The 22,934-nt window shown below is 47.3% G+C and overlaps 1 protein-coding gene across 3 annotated transcripts in view; it reads right to left on the bottom strand.

The window, feature by feature from the left end:
- LOC119457510 (probable sodium/potassium/calcium exchanger CG1090) overlaps window positions 1-22,934 on the bottom strand; it is a 102,204-nt gene that overhangs the window by 5,594 nt on the left and 73,676 nt on the right. For 2 of the 3 annotated variants that reach the window (XM_049665156.1, XM_049665163.1), the window contains exons 6-9: window positions 11,751-11,806; window positions 10,450-10,695; window positions 7,582-7,683; window positions 4,629-4,760 (exon numbers count right to left, since the gene is read on the bottom strand). In XM_049665156.1, coding sequence (XP_049521113.1) covers window positions 4,629-4,760; window positions 7,582-7,683; window positions 10,450-10,695; window positions 11,751-11,806 — 536 coding nt within the window. The remainder of the gene's footprint in view (window positions 1-4,628; window positions 4,761-7,581; window positions 7,684-10,449; window positions 10,696-11,750; window positions 11,807-22,934) is intronic. The other variant, XM_049665167.1, reaches the window with a different exon arrangement.

Below are 22,934 nucleotides of genomic sequence, written 5' to 3'. Positions count from 1 at the left end.
GCCCAGTTACGTAGGCTGCGCCAATGCGTCGAACTATAGACGCTGTTCTCGCCAACGTGACGTAGCGTGTGTGGGCGCGCGCGCTTACGCTACGTCGGACTATATCCGCGCCTTTACTGGCACTCGCACATCGGCGTTGCTGTTCTTTAGGGTAACTTTGTGTGTGTACGTTTTGAAAGAATGACACAGACACAACGAGCCATCGTTTGTAAAGCGCCGTTTTATAGTCCGACGTAATGCGAGCGCGCGCGCACCCTTATGCTGCATCACGTTGGCGAAAACAACCCTCTCTATAGTCGAGCGCACCGACGCAGCCAACGTAACCGGCGGCTTCCGACGCACCCATAGAATAAAGAACCAACGCACCCCGACGGGCCCGGCGCCGAATTGGCTCCTGACCCATTCGCGCGTTGGTCGCGCCGACTGCGCCGACTCACAATGCATTTCGCGCGAAGAAATAAAGGCGCCACACCGCTTCGCCGACGGTCGCAGACAGCCATGGACAGCCGTTGAAAGCGCGCGCGGGCTTGGGATAGTTCTGCGCATGCGCCTAAGAGCCGAGGGCACGCGCGTCGCAGTATAGCGTTTCGGCTGGCGCAGCGCAACCGGCGTAGCGTGACCGGCCGCAAACGACGCTGACCCGCGCGCCGATAACGTCGGACTATAAACGGTCCTTAAGTCTTCTTCTTGTGGGTAGGCTCTACTTGGCCCGGCGGCATCCTCGTCGACCATCTCCATGGCGAACGCAACGAACGAAGCGAACTCAGAGGAGCAAGAGAGCGAACGTCTTTCCCCTAGCACGATATGCGAGCGAGGATCGAGGGAGGGCGAGGGAGGGCGAGGAGAAAGCGCAGCGCGCGCCACATGGCGGGGCGTAGCCCCCTAGCGAGCGGCGCACGCAGTGCACCTTACGCGCCCTCTCCGGTGCTGACGTCAGAGCATGCAACCAGCGCGCGCGCGCAGCTGTTTTTTTATTATTTATTTATCACAATAGCCACAGCACCCGTAGGCATTACAGCGGGGGGAAGAAGGAAACAAAGAACCAACAAATAAAGCAGGTAAAACAAAACATGCACCCGGAACACTTTCATACTCGCACATACACACAAAAACACTATCTTACTTCAGTGGGCGTATAGAATTTGAAAATACATCGTTTAAGAGAATCGTTGCGACATCGGATGGTAACTTGTTCCATTGGCTTATGGTTCTAGGAAAAAAATGACATTTTAAACAGTTCAAGTAAATTTTGCAGGCTATTTCTTTAACCTTATTTTCATGGTCCAACCGTTGAGCAACGTAATCAGACTTGGAAAATATTTTCCGGGGTCTATACATGTTCGAGAGTGGAATATGTTGTGAAAGAGTTTCATTCTGAGATATTTCCTGCGCTGCTGTAGTGGTTCCCAACCGAGGCTTTCTTTTTGCTCTTGAAACACTGCAATTCCTGGTGTAATTTGAACAAACAAAACGAACGGCTATGCTTTGAATTCTTTCTAAACTGTTCACGTTACGTGCAGACACAGCACAAGTATAATGCAGAACAGATCGGACATTTGATTTATACAATGATACCTTTGTCTCAAGTGGCAACATTTTTTGCATTTCTGCGCAGGAAACCTAGAACGCGGCATGCTTTAGTTGCGATATGATCAATGTGACGGCTCCAAGAAAGAACAGGTGTGAAATAAATGCCAACATGTTTGTGCTCCTGAACTGATAATGTCTTGGTTGAATTTAAAGAGTAACAGAAGTCATGAGTTGTTCTTTCCCTCGAAAAACGCATATGAACGTTTTTTTTTTTTTCAAGTTAATGAGCATGTGCCACTGTTGCACCACTCATTTACTTTGTACAGGTCATTTTGTAAAACATTTCAGTCATGGGTAGTATGAATAGTCCTGTACAAAACACAATCATCGGCAAATAGCCTGATTTGCGATGAAATACTGGAGCAAATATCATTTATATAGATGAGAAACAAAAGCGGTCCTATGACTGATCCTTGGGGCACGCCAGAGGACACATCAACTTCGCGGGATGTTTTGCCATTAAGCACAACTTTCTGTCTCTTTAAATTTAGGTATTCTTTTATCCAGTTAACAACCGTACTGTTTATATTATACATATATAATTTTTCTATAAGTAAATAGTGAGGGACAACATCGAACACCTTCTTAAAATCTAGAAACAAACAGTCAACAGAAAAACCCTTATCCAAAGCTCCTGCTAAATCATGCGTCAACTCAAGCAACTGTGTTGTACAGTAAAATCCACTACGAAATTCATGCTGCTGGGGGCTGAGCAAAGAGTGCACATTCATGTGGCTCATAACATTACTGTAAAGCACATGCTCAAGTACATGCAACGCTAGTAAGCGAGATAGGCCGGTAATTCAAAACACTACTTCGCGGTCCACCCTTATGCACAGGGACGACATTGGCAAGTTTCCAGTCATCTGGTAAATAGATTTCTAGTAAAGATTTAGTAAAGATTACGCACAGATATTTGGACAATTCCCGTGGCGATACAGAAAGCAGTGCCAGTGACAAAGCATCAGGCCCAGTTGCTTTGGACCAACACCACCTAGATAGCACAAGGCCTCCGATCATGACATCATTATCTGACCCGACTGCCATAGAATCTAATGGGGATGCTCTCGCGTAAGCAACAGTGATTTTGACGTCACCGCTTTCGTCACGCCAGCCTTGGCAATGGAAATTTCGTGCAAGGTAGCATGACGTCGTAGATCGGAATGCGTAGGGCTGTGCTATCTAGGTGGTGTTGTTTGAACGCATTCAATTAAAGTCCCTATATAAGAAAAGTACCGCCATTCTTTGATAAACGCCGCTTCTCTCTCTCCTGTGTCTCCGATTGGACGATGATAGCGCGCGCTTTTCACTTCTTTATATTTTCTTTTTTTCCGCCTCAGAGCCATGTTGAAAGTCCTCTGCGCAGCCGCAGTCACCAGCGGCGGCGGCGGCGCGCGCCCGGCCACGGCCGGCCTGAAAGCTGCAACGTGGATTTTCTAGGTGCGCCACCGTCGACTTGGCTTTCGCAAGCAAAAAGTAAAGAAAAAAACAAGCGCTTTAGGAGAGGAGGCGGCGGAGGAAAGAGTAGATGGCGGTACTTTTCTTATATAGGGACTTTACATTCAATGCCTTGAGAGCGGCCTCTATTCCTCGTTGGTCGATCATGATATCGCCCATGGGCGGTTCACCCAACACTGGGGTGGAACGCGCCACAGTGTTTTGAGTGTCAACACGAGCAGCATACACAGGACTGAAAAACGAGATAAAGCACTCAGCTTTTTCAATGTCGTTATGGACGGTAGCACCGTCGCTATCAAGGGCCGGTATTGATAATACATCCTTACTGTTCATTTTAAAGAATTGCCTCAGTTCTTTCGGTCTTTTCTGTATACGCAGGTGGAACGGGCTAGAGTACTTACCTTTGGCTGTCTGCATAGCTGCCTTCATCTCTTCAGTTTTGTTTTTGAGTTTATCTTTAAGCTTCAACGAAGGGTTTTTCTTATAAGCAGCGTAAACGTGCGCTCTCTGCCTGGCCTTGCATTTCACGTGTCGCGAACGTGGTACCACTGCTTACTTTTGTTGCGACGCGCAGTCATAACCCATGATGGTACATATCTTTCACGCATCTCGAGCAACTTGTTCTTAAATACTTTCCATGATTGATTGATGGATTTTAATAGCGCAAGGCCATTAAAACCCATCATCTTTGGCCAAAGAGCGCCAAGTCTGTGGATACATTCAATGATTTATAACATAAATACAAAAGTCGTTAAAAATATTTTCCATAGCTCTTCCATATTTATGATATCCGAGCAAACGAGCGAGCGAGCAGGTGCGCGCCGGGAGAGGAGCAGCAAGAGAGGAGGGGGTGACGTCACATCCGCTCTGCTAGGCAGATTTTCATTCTATGCCAGCCAACTATTTTTCATTCATTAGCCGGTTGAATATCATGCCACCTTCTTGTGTGTGAAGTCATTAGTGACGTCATTACTTCCGCTTTCTATTTCAGGGTTTCCAGGAATTTCGCCAAAGTCGTGCTCACGTGGCGGGTCTCTAAAGTCTACGATTCTATGCCGTGTGCGCCCCTCGTTGTTCTGGCTGGAGTGTTCCGAACACGCATTTGGAGCGAGAGAGCTCGCGGACCACTCTGGATCTGCCATCGAAGTTCAACTCGGTCGGCACGCCTGCTCCTCTAGCCATCATAAGGGAAGTGTGAGCGCCTGTTTATAGATAGCCCCGCGGCTGACATACGTCAACGGCTTTGTGATGGTTGGCGCTTCTACGTGAAACCACCATCACGCTTTCAGGTCTCTTGTGCAGTTATAGATTGTGTGTAGTGCACATGATTAATCTGAATAACTGTCTCATCTCTCTCTTTCGCCCTCGATGCCGACGTGTAACGTAGCTAACTGCACAGTCTACGTAGTTAACCCACCCTGCTTTCAATTTCCTTCTCTGTACAGAAACGCAACCGCCGCTCTTTCCGCATGGCAATACAAAGGCGAGGAAACTCGCTGAAATCTGATCGTGCTTCGCTTCCATCGTTGCTGGCATAAGTGACACTGGTTGGGTGGCGCATAAGAGGTAAGTGCGCTTGCCTTTCCCTTGCACGACGGCCGGGGTCCCAGGAGTCAGCAGAACGGTCTTGATAAACCAGGGAAGGCCGAGCCCCACCAGAATCTCGAAGATGTTGCTTCCAAGCGCGTTGCACACCGCCATATCCCCGAATCCTGTCAGAGAAGGAACGTGGTCGCTTATCATGCTCAGATATTTATCAATTCGGAGGAATACATCATCAGCGCAAACTCAACTTGACTGCCTATTTGTGTGACGTGCATTCTGGCCAGTGCTTACGACATTGGCTCCCGCACCCCACAGCTTGTGGATACAGGCTCGAATAGAAACATTTAGGAATGTCACTTGTTTTCAAAGCGGCTGCACAGCGACGCGGAACACCCGTCCGCGCTTATTTCACAGCTTCAGGCGTTGCGAGAACTCAGCAAAAACCTCTCCTGTCACGTTCACTACTCGTTCGCAATTCCGGTGCCGCGTCGCACGTCCAGCGCCATGTTGTTTTGGGCTTTTTTTCTTTGTGTTAACGTATGTACTCTGCGCTGCAGTTATCAAACGCAATTGAACCAGTCTCGATCTTATGGTAGTGTCAATTGCCAAGAGCTCACTCATCCACGCTCATTGCACTCGGAAATCTAAAAGCGAGAATATATATATATGCATTAAAGGGGCTCTGCAACACTTTTCGAACATGGCGAAGAAACCACAGCAAATTGATGCCAGACAATGCCATCGTAGTAGTAGTTTTGTTGCAATAAAATGTAAAAAGGAGGTAGGGAATGAAGGATCGCGAGTATCATAACTGTCCCACTCCTCAGTGGACGCCTGAACTGTCCCACAGCCGTGGGAAAGATGTAGGTGAAGAGAAAAGATACAATAAATGCAGAGAAAAGTGAAAGGGGAAGAAATGCACTAAAAAATAAATGCATTACTATACGTTGGGGCGTGGGTGTCCTCCCTTAATCCAGTGCAGTCATGGAGCCTGAGGAGGATATTTAAACGATCACCGTAACCAGTCGAGAAGACACACCAGGGGCGGTATTCTGTAAGAGTCCAATTAGTGGACTGTCCATTTCGGCTGTCGCTGATTGGCTGCTGCTTCACGTGCAGGAAGGTGCCAGCCAGTCTCCTTCCTGCTCGTGAAGCAGCAGCCAATCAGCGACAGCCGAAATGGACAGTCCACTAATTGGACTCTTACAGAATACCGCCCCTGGTCAAACATCGCAGGAACCGTGTAGATCTTGTGCATGTACGAACAAGGGGAACGGTAAAATATTTAGGTACGTGACCAATTACCAAATGAACTTTGCTAGAGCGGGTGTGCGGACGCCCTTCGCAGTGTTTACAGTGGTATTCATTGAAGCTTCTGTTGACGTGAGTGACCTCTGTGAAGACAATAAATTAGACTGTGTGGTTTTACGCGCAAAAACCACGACCTAATTATGGGTCACGCCGTAGTGGGAGACTGCCGATTAATTTTGGCCATTTGTGGGAGCGGCCCGCGGTGGCTCCTTCCCCGTAAGGGTGCCTCGGAGTCGCACCTCAGGACCTGAGTAAATTTCATTGTCTGTCTGTCTGTGAATCTGCATCCAACGCATGGCACACACGCGCTTGTGCATTTCGCCCCCATCGAAACGCGGCCGCCGCGGCAGGGATTTGATCCCGCGACCTCGTGCTTAGCAGCGCAACACCATAGCCGCTAAGCCAACACGGCGGGTTGTGAAGACATATCTAAAGATTGCACTCGGAAACCTTTGCGAGCGCTTTAAGCGTTATCTATCAGTTGACACTGTTATTGGTCTATTTAGATTCAGCTGGGGATGGAGTGGTTGGAAACCCGTGCTTCCTAGCTGTTACTCCAATTAACTTTCACATTGGCGAAGGCTAGTTATAAGTGATGATAACTACTTGAAAAATGCGGGGGGGGGGGGGGGGAAACGAGAAAGAATTAAGTAGTGGCGGGCTAATTGTCACACTAAAGATCAAGGTTGAAAGAGAAAGAAAGAAAAAAGTTCGAACGCATGCGCACTGTTAGTATAGTCTGAGGCTAGGTTGCGCGAAACGAATCAATTCCGCACAACATGTCCTCCTTGGAACGTCTGAGAAAGCCACTGTTTGAGAATAGTCCCAAAAGCATTATCGCTAAATTGACAAGCAATTCTCACCTTTCCCGGGCATAAAGCGGATCTAAGCCTACTAAAAAAAATTGTGGGGTTTTACGTGCAAACCCTACGATCTGATTATGGTGCACGCCGTAGTCTCGGGGACTCCGGAATAATTTCGACGACCTGGGGTTCTTTAACGTGCACCTAAATCTAAGTACACGGGTGTTGTCGCATTTCGTCTCCATCGAAATGCGGCCGCCGTGGCCGGGATTCGATCCGGCGACCTCATGCTTAGCAGCCTAACACCATAGCCACTATGCAACCACGGCGGGTAGTTCAAAAATCGTACAAATATACACTCAAATACAAAAGAGGCAAGGGAGACTTACCACCAATAATAATGAGGCGTAAGGCGGAAATTCAGCACGACTAATCAAGTGACTTCAAGTATGTATGTATGTATGTATGTATGTATGTATGTATGTATGTATGTATGTATGTATGTATGTATGTATGTATGCATGCATGCATGCATACATGTATGCATGTATGTATGCATGTATGCATGTATGCATGTATGTATGTATGTATGTATGTATGTATGTATGTATGTATGTATGTATGTATGTATGTATGTATGTATGTATCTTTCAAGGGCGAAGGAATGACTAGGTAACCACACGAGAAGCGATCATAATATACAACAGATAACATGCAAGGTATGCACTGGAATGCCACCCACAAAATTGTGCATTACCTTTTTTTTTTCTCTTTCTACTGCACTGTCGTCCATTTGTGAACTTTGTGCGAGGGAAAATCACGGTGTCTGTCAAGAGATTCGTGTAGGAATGCCGCGTGAAGAGCAGCCACTCACCCCTGCGCACCACCAACAGGCTGGCCACCACGTCGGGAAGTGTCACTCCGATGGACAGGAACGTCAGCCCCATCACGGTATCCGGCACGTCCAGAGTGAATCCTGTAGGTAAGTCAACGTCACCCACACTGAGTATGTTGGAGTCGCATCGTTTGACCAGCGATTTGGCACCTTGACAAGCTCGCTCGAGCCATATGGCACACAGATATGTGTGCCCCCTTTTCCGACATTTTCATTTCTGTCGATTAATAGTTAGCCGTCGACAGGAATATTATTTTCAGCTATATTTGACAAATTGCACTTAGGAAATACCGGAAAGGTCAGTATAACCTCGAGCGACAAAAAGGCGTTACGCCACCTTGAAGTGTCTGCAGCAGCTTCCAATTATGTCATCATTTCTGACAGCGTCTGATTGGGGGGCCTATAGTTAATCATGCAAAGAATTACAAACAATGGTTAGAGTTTAAACAAACCATAGACTCAACCTAACAAGTTTTGATATCCTTTTCGGCACAAAATTGGCCCGAACGCGCGAAAATATCTTGCAATCGGTGACTTGACATTGACGCGACGGCGCTGTGGCTTGGCGCGACGTTCAAAAAACTTAACTTTGCCAATAATTTTCTGCGCTAGTAACCTCGGTTCTTTCGCACAAATAAATGAAAATAGAGTCTTGAAAGCATATTTCGCCCGTCTTAACTGGTCCAATGCTGCCTTTTTGTGTCCTTTTAAAATAAAAAAACGCCAATTTTTGAGTTCTTGTTATGGCACGGCACTTCAATGAATATATGTGACTTCTGAAGACGGCAATTATAAGACCACTAAACAGAAAGCTTATGAAATTATCATGCCCATGGAGGCAGTCGAGTTGTTGCTGGCCATCGCGAGTTCTCCTTTTTCTTTGCGTGTTGGTAATAGCAGGCTAAGGGCACCTGTTTTAGGAAAGCCTTGACGTGGCGCAGATGCATCAACGGAGAAAATTTTATCCATCCAAATCAGTCCGAAGTGATTGTTCAAATACATGGGTAATGCAGAAATGCCCTCATGAGGCAATATGGTTTAACCATTTTTTTATCAAATGCGTTCCATTTCATACAAATGAATACACCTCTATATTGCAGAGTGCAGATTTTTAATTAGGTAATGAAATCACTTTTTAAAGACAAAATAAATCGCAAAAAAATTTTATGAAACTTACCTTACAACTTTGTAACTGTAACAAAACCGGCATCATAATTCTGTGAGTTAATGCTATGTTAAAAAGGTCAAAATTAGCGCGCTAATATGCAAATGACATATAAAATCGTCCGTCCTTTCCCATGAGTTTGCTCGCTGTTTTGTTTTTTTCTTCTTTTACCACATAAGAATATAGCTGAAACATAAGGCTGAAAGACGCTGAAAGCCGCCGGTGCCATCGTAAATGTGTATTCCTTATCATGTGCGTCCTTTTAGCGGCCCATATGCCTTTCAGCAAATAATAACGAGGCCAATAAGCAGATCTTTTGAAGCATACAAATACATAATCCTGCGTGCGCGGCTTCACGACCGCGAATTCCCCAGTTTGAGGAAAGTCTGGCCCCACAACACGCACGTGCATTCGTATTTTCGTTTACAGATGAGCTGTTTTGTGATTTTCTTTTTTCACAACTATTTCGATTATTTACTCCCTGTATGTCTGTATAGCGGTGCGCTCTTTTGGCGCCTGTCAAGCAGCAGGGTCACGAACGCGCAGAGGAGGCAATTGCCGCTCGTATCTTCCCTCCTGCTGGCACCACACTGAAATTAACCGATCTTGAGGAATGTGCACCCCACCGAACAGCATCCCTCGATTTTCGCTAAACAGAATGACGGCCGATCAGAAGCATCGGCGCCGCGCGCGTCGTTTCGTCGCCCTTCCCCTTGTTTGCACAGCTGTCAGGCGATAACTGGCGCAGACTGTGAGCATGTATTGTGTAGCGTGCTTGCGTCCTGTCATTTAGTGTATAACAGAGCTGCCGTCTGTTATCTGCATGCGCGTGCCTGCTGTAGGCTCCACTCCCCCGCTGAAACAATAGTGGCGATGCTTACTTGTTAGCCTTTCATTAATTCACTTGCACAATTCACAAGCCCTTAAGAACTTCAGCAGAGCCCTTAAGGCCTTGAGTGCCGAAGCCCGTCTTGACCAGTGCCCTAAAACTTTTTCCTCTGTGAGGGGGCAATCGTCCCGTTTTTCAAGCGCAGTCGCGAGCACTTTTCTTGTCACATTGTAGCGGGGACAGTCACAGAGGAGGTGCTTGATTGTCTCCTCGCAGCCACAGTTGTCGCAAGCAGGGCAGTCGGCCATTCCAATGCGGATGGAATAGGCGTTCGTGAATGCCACGCCGAGCCACAGGCGGCACAGAAGTGTTGCTTCCGCTTTAAACACAGGAAACAAGCATAGCCAACAGTAATGTTTTGATACGTTATATAGAGCGAGTTTTCAGTTGTAGGTAGTTTCAGCAAACCAATTATTAGTTATTACTATACTACTTGAGCTTTCCCTAACAAAACATTTCATTTCTTTTTACAAATTCGCTCTTCATGGCCACAAATAAAGCTGAACGAGTTGCTCTAATTTTCCTTGTGGAACTGCTTTTGGTCATTACAGGGTTAAAGAAACAAACCTGCAATTCCTTATGAATCCACAGCAGAGTGATAGCTGTGGTACCGTATCCGATTCTTCTCTATCCAAAGAATTGTATAGTAAACATGCAATAACATTATGATTGGTCTGTGTGAACTTTGTGATATATTTTCATCAACCTGCGCGACTAATGTCGCTTGCGTTCAACGCCTACGAGACACCGTGGAGCTTGTGCCAGCGACATCTGTAAAATGCGAGGTACTCGCCTATGATGGTGATTATCCAGACGAGCAAGTACGAGAAGACCGAGATGTGCACGGTGCTCATGAGGAAGGTGAGCGGGAACCAGTTGCGCCAGCGGTTACGCTTGCAGTCTGGCACTGTCAAGAACAGCAGCGTGTTGAGCGGCAACAGCACAAGCCACAGCAGCCGCGGGAAGCCTCCACGCGGGGGCGCCAGCGCCGAGGAGGCCAGTGGGCTTGCTCGGCGTGCCATCTCCTCCAGCGCGGCCACTACATGCAACCAATAAATGGGGGTCGCGTTTGACAAATATTACTCAGACACACCAGGTTGAAATTTAGATGAGTAATAGCGCCACGGAGACGAGCCACAGACACCGCGCAGACTGTCTCGTTCATTACAACGCTGTTCGACCGTTATATCTTCTCACACATGCATTAAAACCAATCCGCACGAAGTGATTCGTAGAGGACAAAAGGAATTAAATTATGGGGTTTTACGTGCCAAAACCACGATCTGATTATGAGGCACGCTGTAGTGGGGGGACTCCGGAACAATTTTGGCCTCCTCGGATTCTTCAACGTGCGCCTAAATCTAAGTACACGGGTGTTTCCGCATTTCGCCCCCATCGAAATGCGGCCGCCGTGACCGGGATTCGATCGCGCGACCTCGTGCTTAGCAGCCTAACACCATAGCCACTGAGCAACCACGGAGGGTAAGAGAAAACCATCGGTAAACACACCAAACCATGACGAAGACGACGGGACAGGCCGGAACTTACAACTGAAATGTATGACAGTAGAAAGACAACATATACCCTCCGGCAAGCTTCGTTGCTCATGCGCAAACAACCACCGCTACATCGCCTAATCTACTTAAACTCACATCGCCCCGCTAAGGAAACTCATCTTTTTATCAGTGAGGCTCAGATAAGTGTCACTGACGCAAGTTTTCTTCTGCCTAATTATGTGGAAGGCCCCCATAATCTCCCTTTCTGTTCTCGTTTTCCCATCTTTTATGTCGTGCTTTTTCCCCCGATTCGAAACAAAAAGAAAAGAAAAGAACGAAAAACTCGACAAGTAACGAAACAACGCGACGACTCCTTTGCAAACTTCTGCAGTGCTCTCAGATGCGTTTTCAACGAACCAAGTTAGCGTGTCCAGAAAATGTACATTGGGACAGGGCCTGCTGGGCATCCTGTGCACTTTTATAGCTGGAAGATGTTCCAGGGCCCTTCTTCAGCACACGGCTGAGCCAACGCTTCCTCAAAAGCAAAAAACAAGCGCGACGTTATTCCCCGAACGCCGTGTGAGAGAGCGCTGCTTACCATGCTCACCTTGGGCGTCCGGAACCCCCTTGCTTTCGGTCTCCCGCTGATCACAGCTAGCTGAGGGAAGAAGAAAAGGTGGTCATTGTTGTTTCGAGCAGCTCCTTTTCTGGAGAACTTAGAAGAGTGCGTTCTCAACAGCTAAGTTGCTAGCGACGGGAGGCCAGAGATCCTCTAAACAAGCTTAAATGGGCTTCATGAAGCTTGCTGGCCAATACGTACAGCATTCCCGTTTTGTGCCTTAACAAAGCTACTGTAGGCGCTGTATTCCGATTTCGTAATTATGTCAGCACGTAATCGTGGAACTCGTGCAAGAACAAGACGATCGTACGCTCGCGGCGCAAGAGCCTCTGTCTAGTGCACTCTTCGGATTCATGGGCTGCAAAATCCAATTTAATAAGAGTGATAGTACAGCAGTGCCGCGATCATTTGTGTCTATTTGTAGCATTCAAACGCATCACCGAGTCATTTTTGTCCGTGCTTTAAGGGAAACGCAAGCACGCAGCAGACCTCACTTGTGGAAATCGTATACAGCACTCATACGGATTCTCGCGGGCGATCGCTTGATTGATGTGGCTACGTGGCATCGTTTTACTGAAAACGACTGTGTGTACGTGTGTGTTAAGTACCAGAGACGTTTCTGGCATCGCCGAAGTATTCGCAGTGATGTAGACGCGCGTATGAAACGATTTACTGACGTTTAGGCCGGGGGTCCGGCCTTCATAAGAAGCTATATAAGCATGAGAAGTATTCTGGTGAATGCAGGACCCTGGCCGAAGCGTCAATAAATCGCTTCATACGTTCGTCTACTTCACTGTATATACCGCAGTAACAGCTTCCCAGCACGAGAGCCGTTGCTGAGCGAGAGCGCTTGACCCACTAGCGTTTAGAGCCAGTAGCGCTGTATCCACTATAGCGTGTCTCTCTTCTTCACTACAATATATATATATATATATATATATATATATATATATATATCATGACCACATAAAGCCAGCAGGCAATGAAGCCAAGGAATGCATCGGGGAAATGAAGTGTGGTTGAAATTGGAATGTAGAAAATCACGCAGAAAACGAAAATGAAAGTGGACGAAAAGATAACTAGTCGCCGGCGGGAGCCGAACCCGCAACCTCCGCATTACGCGTGCGTTGCACTACGAATTGTGCTAAGGCGACGGCCATCAACTCGTCCACTAACTTGGGTATTTATGTTTACTAGATCTAGCCCTAGGAGTGTTAGCCTGAGTGGCGCTGCCTAGCACTCCTATAGGGATAGATCTAGTAAACATAAATACCCAAGTTACGAACAGTGACGTCAATGAAATCTGCAGCGCGTGGTAATGCACCATTTTGCGTTGTTGGCGCATGAAAGCTTCGCGCACACCGATTTCCACTATGCGTGGGACCTGTATAAATGTTCGGTGCTTCGTTTGGAGTAGCTGGTGTGATTATCAAGCAACGCACTCGATTATCGCGCGTGGAGCCAGCTTCAAATCATGTGAAAGCGACCTCTGGTCTGGTCTTTTTCATCTATCCAAAACTTGCTACGAACACCAACCAGATGAACATACTCGGAAGGACCCACAAACACTACCATCGTAAAACATGACTTTTCTTAGCGACCCCGCTCTCACCGCCTTTATTGCTAGCTTTATGCTAACTGGTGGGCCGTATTTTGCAGCGCTCTATTACATTTTTTTTTATCAGCCGTCGTGCCGAGTAGCCGATCTCGGTGATAACAGCAGCGTGATAGCGTCCGAGCCAATGAAAAAGAATTTAAGAAATACATATTTTAAAAATACCAAAGAATGACAAAGCCTCGAATGGTCGCGAAATACGACCCCTGGAGTCATATTTGATGAAGAACCTCATCTTACAATCTTTTTACCCTTAGTCATTGCCACTGTTATCGCCGAGATGAGCCACTCCGCCGGACCACTAATGGGAACGGAAAATGAAAAGCATCTCTACAACAAATTACGCCGATCCCACGCGCTGTGGGAATTGGTTTAAACGAAGCTTTCATTTGTGTTTACGTTCTTAATTAGAAACAGTTTTCAAGTAGAGCACACAACGTAGTTAAACATGTATATATTCGGAGACGCCTGTACTCGCGGCCTGTGGCTATGTAGCCGCGGCCTGTAGCCAAAGCTACAGAGCCGGTGGGCACGTGTGGCAGCGCCGCTAGGTATAGTTCCGCGTTTTAATCAATCTCCTTAAGATAGTTTGAAGACAGTGTTTTCATTTTAATCACTTAAGCAAACCTCCTATATTTGCCTCTAAGTAATAGAAGAGCGTCATTATTCCAGCAAACCTTACTCCTTCGGCGCGTTCCGTGGCAGAGGAAGTCACAAAGCGATGTCGAGCTAGTACCAACTACTTGCGCACTGGTACAAGCTCCGCCCCCGAAAAGTTGTTAACGTGAACGTCCAAGAGTGCAGAAACGGCCGATCGAAACCAGAGTTTACGAGGTCTGCTAGAAAAGTATCCGACCTTTGGCCGAAGAAAAAAAACTGGCACAACTGGAGCGTTGGAAACCTAATCACCCTCAAAGTGGTCTCCTTGGGACTCCACACACTTCTCCCAGCGGTGCTGCCGTTGTTGGAAGCATTCCGAGAAGGTCTCTTTCGGGATGGAGTTAAGCTCAGCTGTCGTTGCAGCCATAATGTCCTCTCTTGTCTGAAATCGCGCTCCTTTCAATGGCCTCTTGATTTTGGTAAACAGCCAGAAGTCGCAGGGGCCATATCAGGAGAGTAAGGAGCCCGTTGAACTACAGGAGTCTGGTTTTTCGCTAAAAAAGTTCGAATCAAGTGCGAGGAATGTGCAGGAGCATTGTCGTGATGGGTGCGCCAATTTCCTGTTGACCACAACTCCGGTCTCTTGCGCTGCACAGCATCACATAGGCGACAGGAGGACATCCCTGTAGTACTCTTTGGTGATTGTTTGACCCTGTGGTGCGTACTCGTTGTGTACCACACCGCACAAGTCAAAGAAAGCAGTCCGCATCACTTTGACGTTGCTGCGCACCTGGCGAGCCTTCTTTGGTCTTGGTGACGTGGAATGCTTCCAATGTGACGACTGGGATTTGGTTTCCGGGTCATACCCGTACACCCAAGACCCGTCACCAGTGATTATGATGTTCATGAAGTCGGGGTCACTGTTTGTGGAATCCAGCATGTCCTGTGAGACTTCAACACGAAGTTGCTTTTACTCCACCGTGAGCAGCTTCGGCACGAATTTCGCCACAACTCTCTTCATGGCCAAATCTTCGGTCATAATGGGATGTGCCGAAAAAGTGCTGATGCCCACCTCTTCCGCAATTTCTCGGATAGTCACACGGCGGTCCCGCGTCACCACAGCGTTCACTTCGGCAATCACCTGGTCATTACGGCGTGTTGATGGCCGACCGGAGCGTGGCTCGCTCTCCACCGATGTGCGGCCGTCTTTAAACCGGTTGTACCACTCCTTAACCTGTGTGCTGCTCATAGCATCGTCACCTAAAGCCGTCTGAATCTTCCGAATGGTTTCCACATGGTTGTCGCCCAGTTTCTGGCAAAATTTGATGCAGTAGCGCTGCTCCAGTCGCTCCGTCATTTTCCTTGCCATAAAAAAAAATTTGGGGGGCGCTTAAGCTTCGCCTTCAAGAGTGAAACGCGATAGCATTCAAAGATCCTTGACTGCTTCTCACCCTTCCCGGCAACTGCAGCTTATGTAACCGTAGTGTTTACGGGGAAACGCTGGCGGCGAACGCTATGCACGAAGGCGCGCTTTCTGGTAGAAACGCGACCTCTTTCGTGGGCCGGCCTTCTTTTATTGTTTGCACCTTTAATATTTCAGCCAGAGAAGATTTAGCATAAAAGGCATGCGCTGTCGGTGTTTTGTTTCATGGCAATTGTTTGTGGGCTGTCACTCTCAAAATTCCGAGGAATAACTTTGTAAAGAATGCAAGACAAAGTGTGAGCAACTTTGGTGGTAAAATATATTTGGAGGGCCTGCGTGGTTGGGGATGATTTTCTCGGCCGCGAGCTGCAATGCCGACGCCGACGCCGGATTTTCCGCGACACGGGGCCCTAAGCGCTATCGTCTTAAGCACTGCGCACTACCTCACTCAAACGCTGCGTCGCAGCGACGGACGCTATCGGCAGGCGAGAAAAATTGGCGCATGCGCACGAAGGTTCAAGGTCGGCTTATGCAAGCGCGCTTGTTTCATATCCACCAGGTGTTCGCAAAAAAAAATAATAATAAGGTCGGATACTTTTCTAACAGACCTGGTATAGGACGCCGAACTCATCCTGAACTCCAAATACTTATTTGCAAGACATGGTCCGCTGCTGTCTCATCGCTGCGTATCCTCGCTTTACGAGCAAGTGTGCAACCGCCTTCCAAGTCACCCTTCACTGCGCATCGACGCTGCTCAGCTTCGCGTTTCTTGTTGACCGCGCTCCTCTTGTTATCATCGCCCCGCAACGCGAAACCACAGAGTCCGCAGCACGCCGCAAGAAACTCAAAGCTGACGATGATCGGTGGCTTCGCCCTTTGTAAAGACTGATGTGTGAACACCCTAGCACGTAAAATGTTGTGGCATTGTGGCGCCATCTGTGTGGCCCTATAGTCACAAAAAGGACACGGTGGAAGAATAGACTGGTGTCTCAGCCTTGGAACACGTCACTTTCTTGTTCGGGATTCTTGTTTCTCTTGCTAAGGACGCAACAGGTGAGGGGGCAATATTTCCCAGCGCGAAAGCATGGAACTCTAAAGCGCAGTCTCCGCGAGCGTTTATAAAAATGGAGAGAAGTTCCGATAAAACAGAAATGTTGTGTTCACACAACCAAGGAGATAAGTGCTGAACGCGAACTTGTTACTTTTTCCGTTTCCGCGATTGCTGGGGAGCCAGAATTGCATAACTCCAGGTGGTGTAAGCTACGGTTTCAGAGCTTTCCGACATGGCTTCACGGTCGCAAACGGGACGAAGTACAGTGAAGCAGTTTCCCGAACAATTTATGGCCACGCTGACAAAATGCTCTTCGGATTGCGCTTCTGAATTATACTGATAAAGTGCTTATAGATTTTTTTTTACTGGGAAACATTTTGCGAAGCGTATGAGTGAGCAGGTGCATTATGACTGGCCATTGGATATGTTTACTCAAATTATTAAATTATATAATGTGCCGAAATGCATTGATGTAATATAAGAGCACTATTCTTCCAGATGTGCACACCAAGCCATGAATGAAACGCGGTTCGAAGACTGCAGCACTGTGGGCGGTTACTATATATATTCTAATCTGCTACTGATGCCGAGAACTAAGAAGTATCCACCTTGTCTATCGAATGCTACCACTGGGTGCTAGGGGGAAAATAAATGAAACGCCAGTATACAACTGCACACAAAGCGACAAATTAACGGTTCCATGATCCCCGTGGTAGCTAGAATAGCTCGAGAAAAATAGCTCCTCAGCAGAACAACGAGTAAAGAGACGAACAAATTATGTGAAGCCGTAATCCCAAATGAGATAATCCGAGGGTTCTCGTATACATCCGTACAAAAATCAATGACTACGGCTTAGACCCCACAGTACTCACGATCGCTACCTGCACGCTGAAGCATAATCGAGACGACGGTGCAAATATGTTAATTTGACACACAACACAAGCACAGCACCCCCCCCCCCCCCCCCACCCCAAGAAACGTACAGGCGTCAGAAAAACTTCCTGAAAAGCACCAACTAAGATGTTGTACGATGCCTGGATGACCACACTGCAAATCAAAACCCAACAGAGGGTTAAGTATAAGAAATATCTTCATTTTTCCAACGCAAATAGCACGGGCAACTGAATACGCTAACAAAAAGAGCTAGTAGTGCCACAGCAGAAGTAACTTTGCCCGTTATAAAGGCGTTTGCAGCGAAATACTAAACGAAATACGCGAACGCGGCCCCTTACGCGACTAGCAGACGATAGAAAATGACTCGCGATCGTGTAGAACCCCTGCCGGCGGAGGAACGAAGCGCGAAATGGGGAGTAGCCACGCCCCTCCTCTACAGACAGACGGTGTCGTTGAAGCACCGTAATTCCCGCGTGGTAGTGGCCTAGTGGGGAGTGTGGTACAGTGCGCTTGTGTTTACTCGGTACATGTGATGAAGCTGATGTTGGTGTCTTTTTTGACACGACTTCACTCTGTAGAACGGGCGGGCACAAGCGCTGCGCCCAAGCAGTGATAACGAAAAGTAAAACATAAAAAGAAGAAGCAATGGCACAGTCTGACTTCACTTCATGGACAGCCACTCGCTTCCCTCCACCACTGACGCAGCATTTTCTTCGTACCGCTGCCGTGAGCACGTCCGTGGCGTCATCGGCTTTCTCACCAGCCGTTGCTCCTGCGGCAACGAGAAATCCCAGCGCTCGTGGCAAGGTGGTGCCCTCTGTGTAGCATGGCGTGAGGCGCTTGCAGCCCGAACGTTAATAGATATTTTTTTTTAGTTTCCGAACTCCTCGCTTCGCCCAAGAGACGAGACGGTCTTTGGAGGGACCGCCAGTTCATTGAGGACAATGTGGGAGAAAGGGTGCGCCGAAGGACGGGAAAAGGCAGACCACTGTCACCTGCCAGACTTGTAGGCACAACTGTGGCTGCTGTTAAGGGATCCTCCGCAACTTTTTATTCTCGTATACACGAAAAACCTGGGAGAATAGGTAAACAAGCTGTGTAGCGTTGAAATCTGAATAAGAGCGGTGTGTCCTGTAAGCAGTAGCGTACCCAGGATCTCTGCCAGGGGGGGGGGGGGGGGGGGGGGGGGTTGACAGTTTGCCAATACCATCTAATTAGCACTAATTTCAATTTCTTCACGGGAAATTGTCAAAAAATTCGCTTTTTGTGAGTGTGCAGACGATTGCGCGTCTTACATCGTAGTTGCAGTACCCAAATGCGCAAGGAAAGAAAAGGGGTTGAACAAAAGAGGGGGGGTTACAACCCCCGAACCCCCCCCCCCCCCCCCCCCCCCGTCGGTGCGCCACTGCCTGTAAGTGTCCTCCTTTTGAGTAACATGAAAGCTTGTTCCCGGAGAGTTTTTCGACGCTCCGCGCATGCACCGTGTGATGGGGATAAACAACTCATCTTGCCGTGACATAAGGCAGTTGAAACTGGGCCTTTGTAGTTGCGTAGTTACACACAACTAATGTCAATTGCTGCATAATCAGCTGCGCACCAGAAGCGTTACATCATTGCTATGCACGGGCAGAACGACTTGAGTGCAGTTCGAAAGCTCAAAGCTCACATATTTTTCATGTACTTCCGTTCACAAATGTCCTCAACGAATGCAGCATTTTGCCAACTTACATGCACGCTTATGAGCAGCTATTTTCTGTTCAAAACACGACATTGAGTTAAAAGGAAGAATGCCCACTCGCGCCGAACTGATGCCCTGTTCAGACATCCGCTATCCAAGCACCGGAGTTCTGCCTTTCATTGTTGAAATTTGAAGGTTGGTATATGTACCAGATATCCTTGGTGCACTCATCTATCGTAAAATACTATACAAGTTAACCTCGCGATCCGAATGTGCTTCGCATCTTTTAAACGTTACGTAGATACCCTTCTCGCGCCAGCTACACGCCTAGTAGTACCTATAGCTCGTAGTTGAACAGTATTTCAATGTTCCCGTAGGAAAAAAATGCGTCCCACCTTTACCATTCTCGTAGAAGTTAAGGAATACTCAGAAAGGAAATTATGTATCCGTTATTAAAACAAAGCGCTCGCCACGAGCGCACAGCAGTCAGTGGCTCTTCCCAAGTATATTATTAAACTTCGGCCTTTTCAAGCTAACGCTGCGCTTTCAATGCACGGTCATTTTCCTGGTATTTCATTCGTGTGAAAAGTGCATGCGTGTTACAATATGGAAAAAAAAATATCCAAACCGCCGACTTCGAATTTCAGGGAAGCCGGAGCGCGGCACTCGGCTTGGTCTCTTCTTCTTCTTCATCTTCTTCTTTTTTTTTTTTTTTTTTTTTGCTTAAGCTGAAGGTATCCGTACGAACGAAAGGGTGACTCTTGCGGATTTTTGAGATTTTCAGGACAGGCCGCAACATTATTATGATGCTACTACTTGCTCATGCCAACTTCCCATTATCTTGACGACCTTCGCTTTTTTTTTTCCCCCACCCATCACCGGACCAACCGTCGAGCAGTGGGAAGCCCAGCTGACAAGCCCGAGCCCTGAAGACCAGCATCGCCTGGTGAGCAGGGCCAAGCTATCGGCTCAGGCTCAAGGCATCCTGGACTAGGGACGCCGCCCACCTCGGACGATCTTACTGTCTGCTCATTTCTCTAAATAAAGTTTATTCCTCCTCCTCCCCGGTGGGAGCAATAGCAGACTGGAACGACTGACTGGAAGCAAGGAACTGTGCAAATATTTATGCATGCCCATGCACCGTGCTCACTTTCGACGATCTCGCCGCTTCTGGCATGTGACGTGTGATATGTGACTTGATTATGTCACCTTCCTGGGAGTGTACAACAAAAGCCTTGCATGATCTCCCCCAAACCTTTCTACGCGCAGGAAATGGTTCTTTGCCACTTCTAAAGCAACCACGCGCGACTGACGGCGGAGGGTGTGCCGTTTGTAGGATATTTCCTGTACCTGCTGGCAAAAACAGACATAGACACGTCGGCACGTTCTCGTGAACTTCCATAATATAACAGAGAATATGGCACCAAGAGCAAGGTTTATCTCAGGAAGCGAAAAAAAGTGGACCTAGAGGCCAAAGCGTGCACGCGATATCAACACTTGGTGACCCGCACGTCGCAGGTACTCGTGTCTCCGTGAGCGCAGAGCTTGGACCGGACGCAAAAGTTTTCGACAGCCGGCCACGTGCCCGCGGACAGTGACACCCGGCACTTCGCAGGCAGCACTTCCGGTTTCGGATGATGATGATGATGATGATTATGATGATGATGATGATGATGATGATGATGATGTTTATTGGCATCCTCTTTGAAACGGGGCGACGACAAATAGTCGCCTGGCCTGCTTGAGCTAATCATGTTTTACTGCATCTATTGCAGTCTATCTCTCCTTGATCTATTTTTCTTCATTAAAATTGTCTCTACTCGTATATTGTACAGTTGTTTATGCCTTTAACAACCCCGACCCTATCGATCTCTTCCGTGCATTTTTTTTTCTCACCAATACTCTTTTTTCCGCCGTCTCTTGCTCACCTCGACCATTGACCAGTTATTGCTCAATTCCGCTATGAATCCCAGCGCTCTGGAAAGTACCTGCGGTTGTTGCTCGCATTCCATTATAATGTGCTGCGCCGTCTCCGGACTTTTGCTGCAGCATATACAGGCCTCAACTTGTTGCAAGTATTTCCTCCGGTGTGTGTTTTTGTCCTTAGTCAGCCAGCTCGGGACTCAAGTAGAAAGGCACCGCCCTTTGTGTTAACGTCGAGACTTTCTGTCCTTTCTTTTTTTGGCATACTTATAGATTTCCATGATCTTGTTTGCTTCCATATTCAATTTAGCGTCTTTGTTTCTCTCAATTTCTTTTTGATGACTTGAAGTTGTCTATTTACACTTTCAGTAACCCTGTACTTGCTCGCCAACCTCTTCCTTCATACCGTGTCCACGCTTTTGAGGTTGCAGATATTTGTGCATTTTATCCCCCCATTTCTTTGCATGCACGTTCCTGAGTCTCTCTTCAAAACTAATTTTGCTCAGCGTTTCTCTTAATTAAAAACAGGCCCAACCCATGTCACCCTGCATTGACTCATTTGAGGTTTTACCGTGGGCGCCCAGTGCCAATCGCCATGCCGACTTTTGGGCAATTTCTAATCCCAACACGATCTCTGATTAATAGATATCGGAGACGCTACCTGCTGGCGCAGTGAAGGAGCCAAGCAAGTACAAAAAAATAAATAATAGAAAGAAACGATCAGTTCTACGCGTAATCACGGGATATTAATTTAACATCCGGTATCTTTTAGATATACGGCAAGTGTAGCAGATTTAAAAGAGGCCCAATACCCATGTCACTGGAAACTGAACCTGGCAACGTTCAACACCCGCATCCTTTCGAGTGCGGCTAGATTAGCAGGGCTATTTGAGGAATTATCAGGCATTGCCTGGGATATTATTGGCCTTAGTGAGGTTAGAAGAACTGGTGAGGCTTATACAGTGCTGAATAACGACCACATCCTCTGCTACAGAGGTCTTCCAGATAAGAGAGAATTCGGTGTAGGATTTCTAGTCCATAAGGACATAGCGGGCAACATTGGTCAATTCTACAGCATTAATGAAAGGGTAGCAGTCTCCGCAATAAAGCTGAATAGGAGGTATAGAATGAAGGTAGTACAAGCCTACGCCCCAACATCGAGTCACGATGATGAAGAAATAGAACAGTTTTATGAAGATGTTGAATTAGCAATGAGAAAGGTGCAAACTCAGTATACTGTAGTCATGGGCGACTTCAATGCAAAAGTGGGGGAAAAGCAGGTTGGTGAGCAAGCAATTGGCAACTGCGGCATCGATTCTAGGAGCGCTAGAGGAGAGATGTTGGTAGAATTCACGGAAAGTAATAGGCTCCGAATAATGAATACCTTCTTCAGGAAGCGCAGCAACAGGAAGTTGACCTGGAAAAGCCCTAATGTAGAAACAAGAAATGAAATAGATCTCACACTCTCTGCCGACCCCAGCATAGTGCGGGATGTAGAAGTGTTAGGTAGGGTAAAGTGCAGTGACCATAGGTTAGTGAGGTGTAGGATTTCTCTCAATTTGAAGAGAAAAAAGAGTAAAATTAGTCAAGAAGAAACAAGCCAACCTAGACGCAGTAAGGGTAAACGCACACCAATTCAGGCTGGTGCTCGCAAACAAATATGCAGCTTTAAAACAGGAAGATGAGGACAACATAGAGGTACCGTAACTAAGCTGATCCCACAATTGAAGTGGGAGGCAAGGCACAAAGGCAACCAGTAGGTAAGCTCTCCCAAGTAACAAAGGACCTAATAAAGAAACGAGAAACCATGAAAGTGGCAAACTCGAGAGATCAGATAGAATTAGCTGAACTGTCAAAACTGATCAACAAGAAGAAAGTAAGGGATATTCAAAATTATAACGTGGAAAAGATTGAGGAAGCAGTAAAATATGGACGCAGCATGAAATCCGTGACAAGAAAACTTGGCATAGGACAAGGCA

The sequence above is a fragment of the Dermacentor silvarum genome, chromosome 1 (assembly GCF_013339745.2).
Source record: "Dermacentor silvarum isolate Dsil-2018 chromosome 1, BIME_Dsil_1.4, whole genome shotgun sequence".
In the NCBI taxonomy this organism is placed as follows: domain Eukaryota; kingdom Metazoa; phylum Arthropoda; class Arachnida; order Ixodida; family Ixodidae; genus Dermacentor; species Dermacentor silvarum.
Note: the sequence above shows the minus strand (reverse complement) of the source record. Positions and strands in the feature narration are given on the sequence as shown.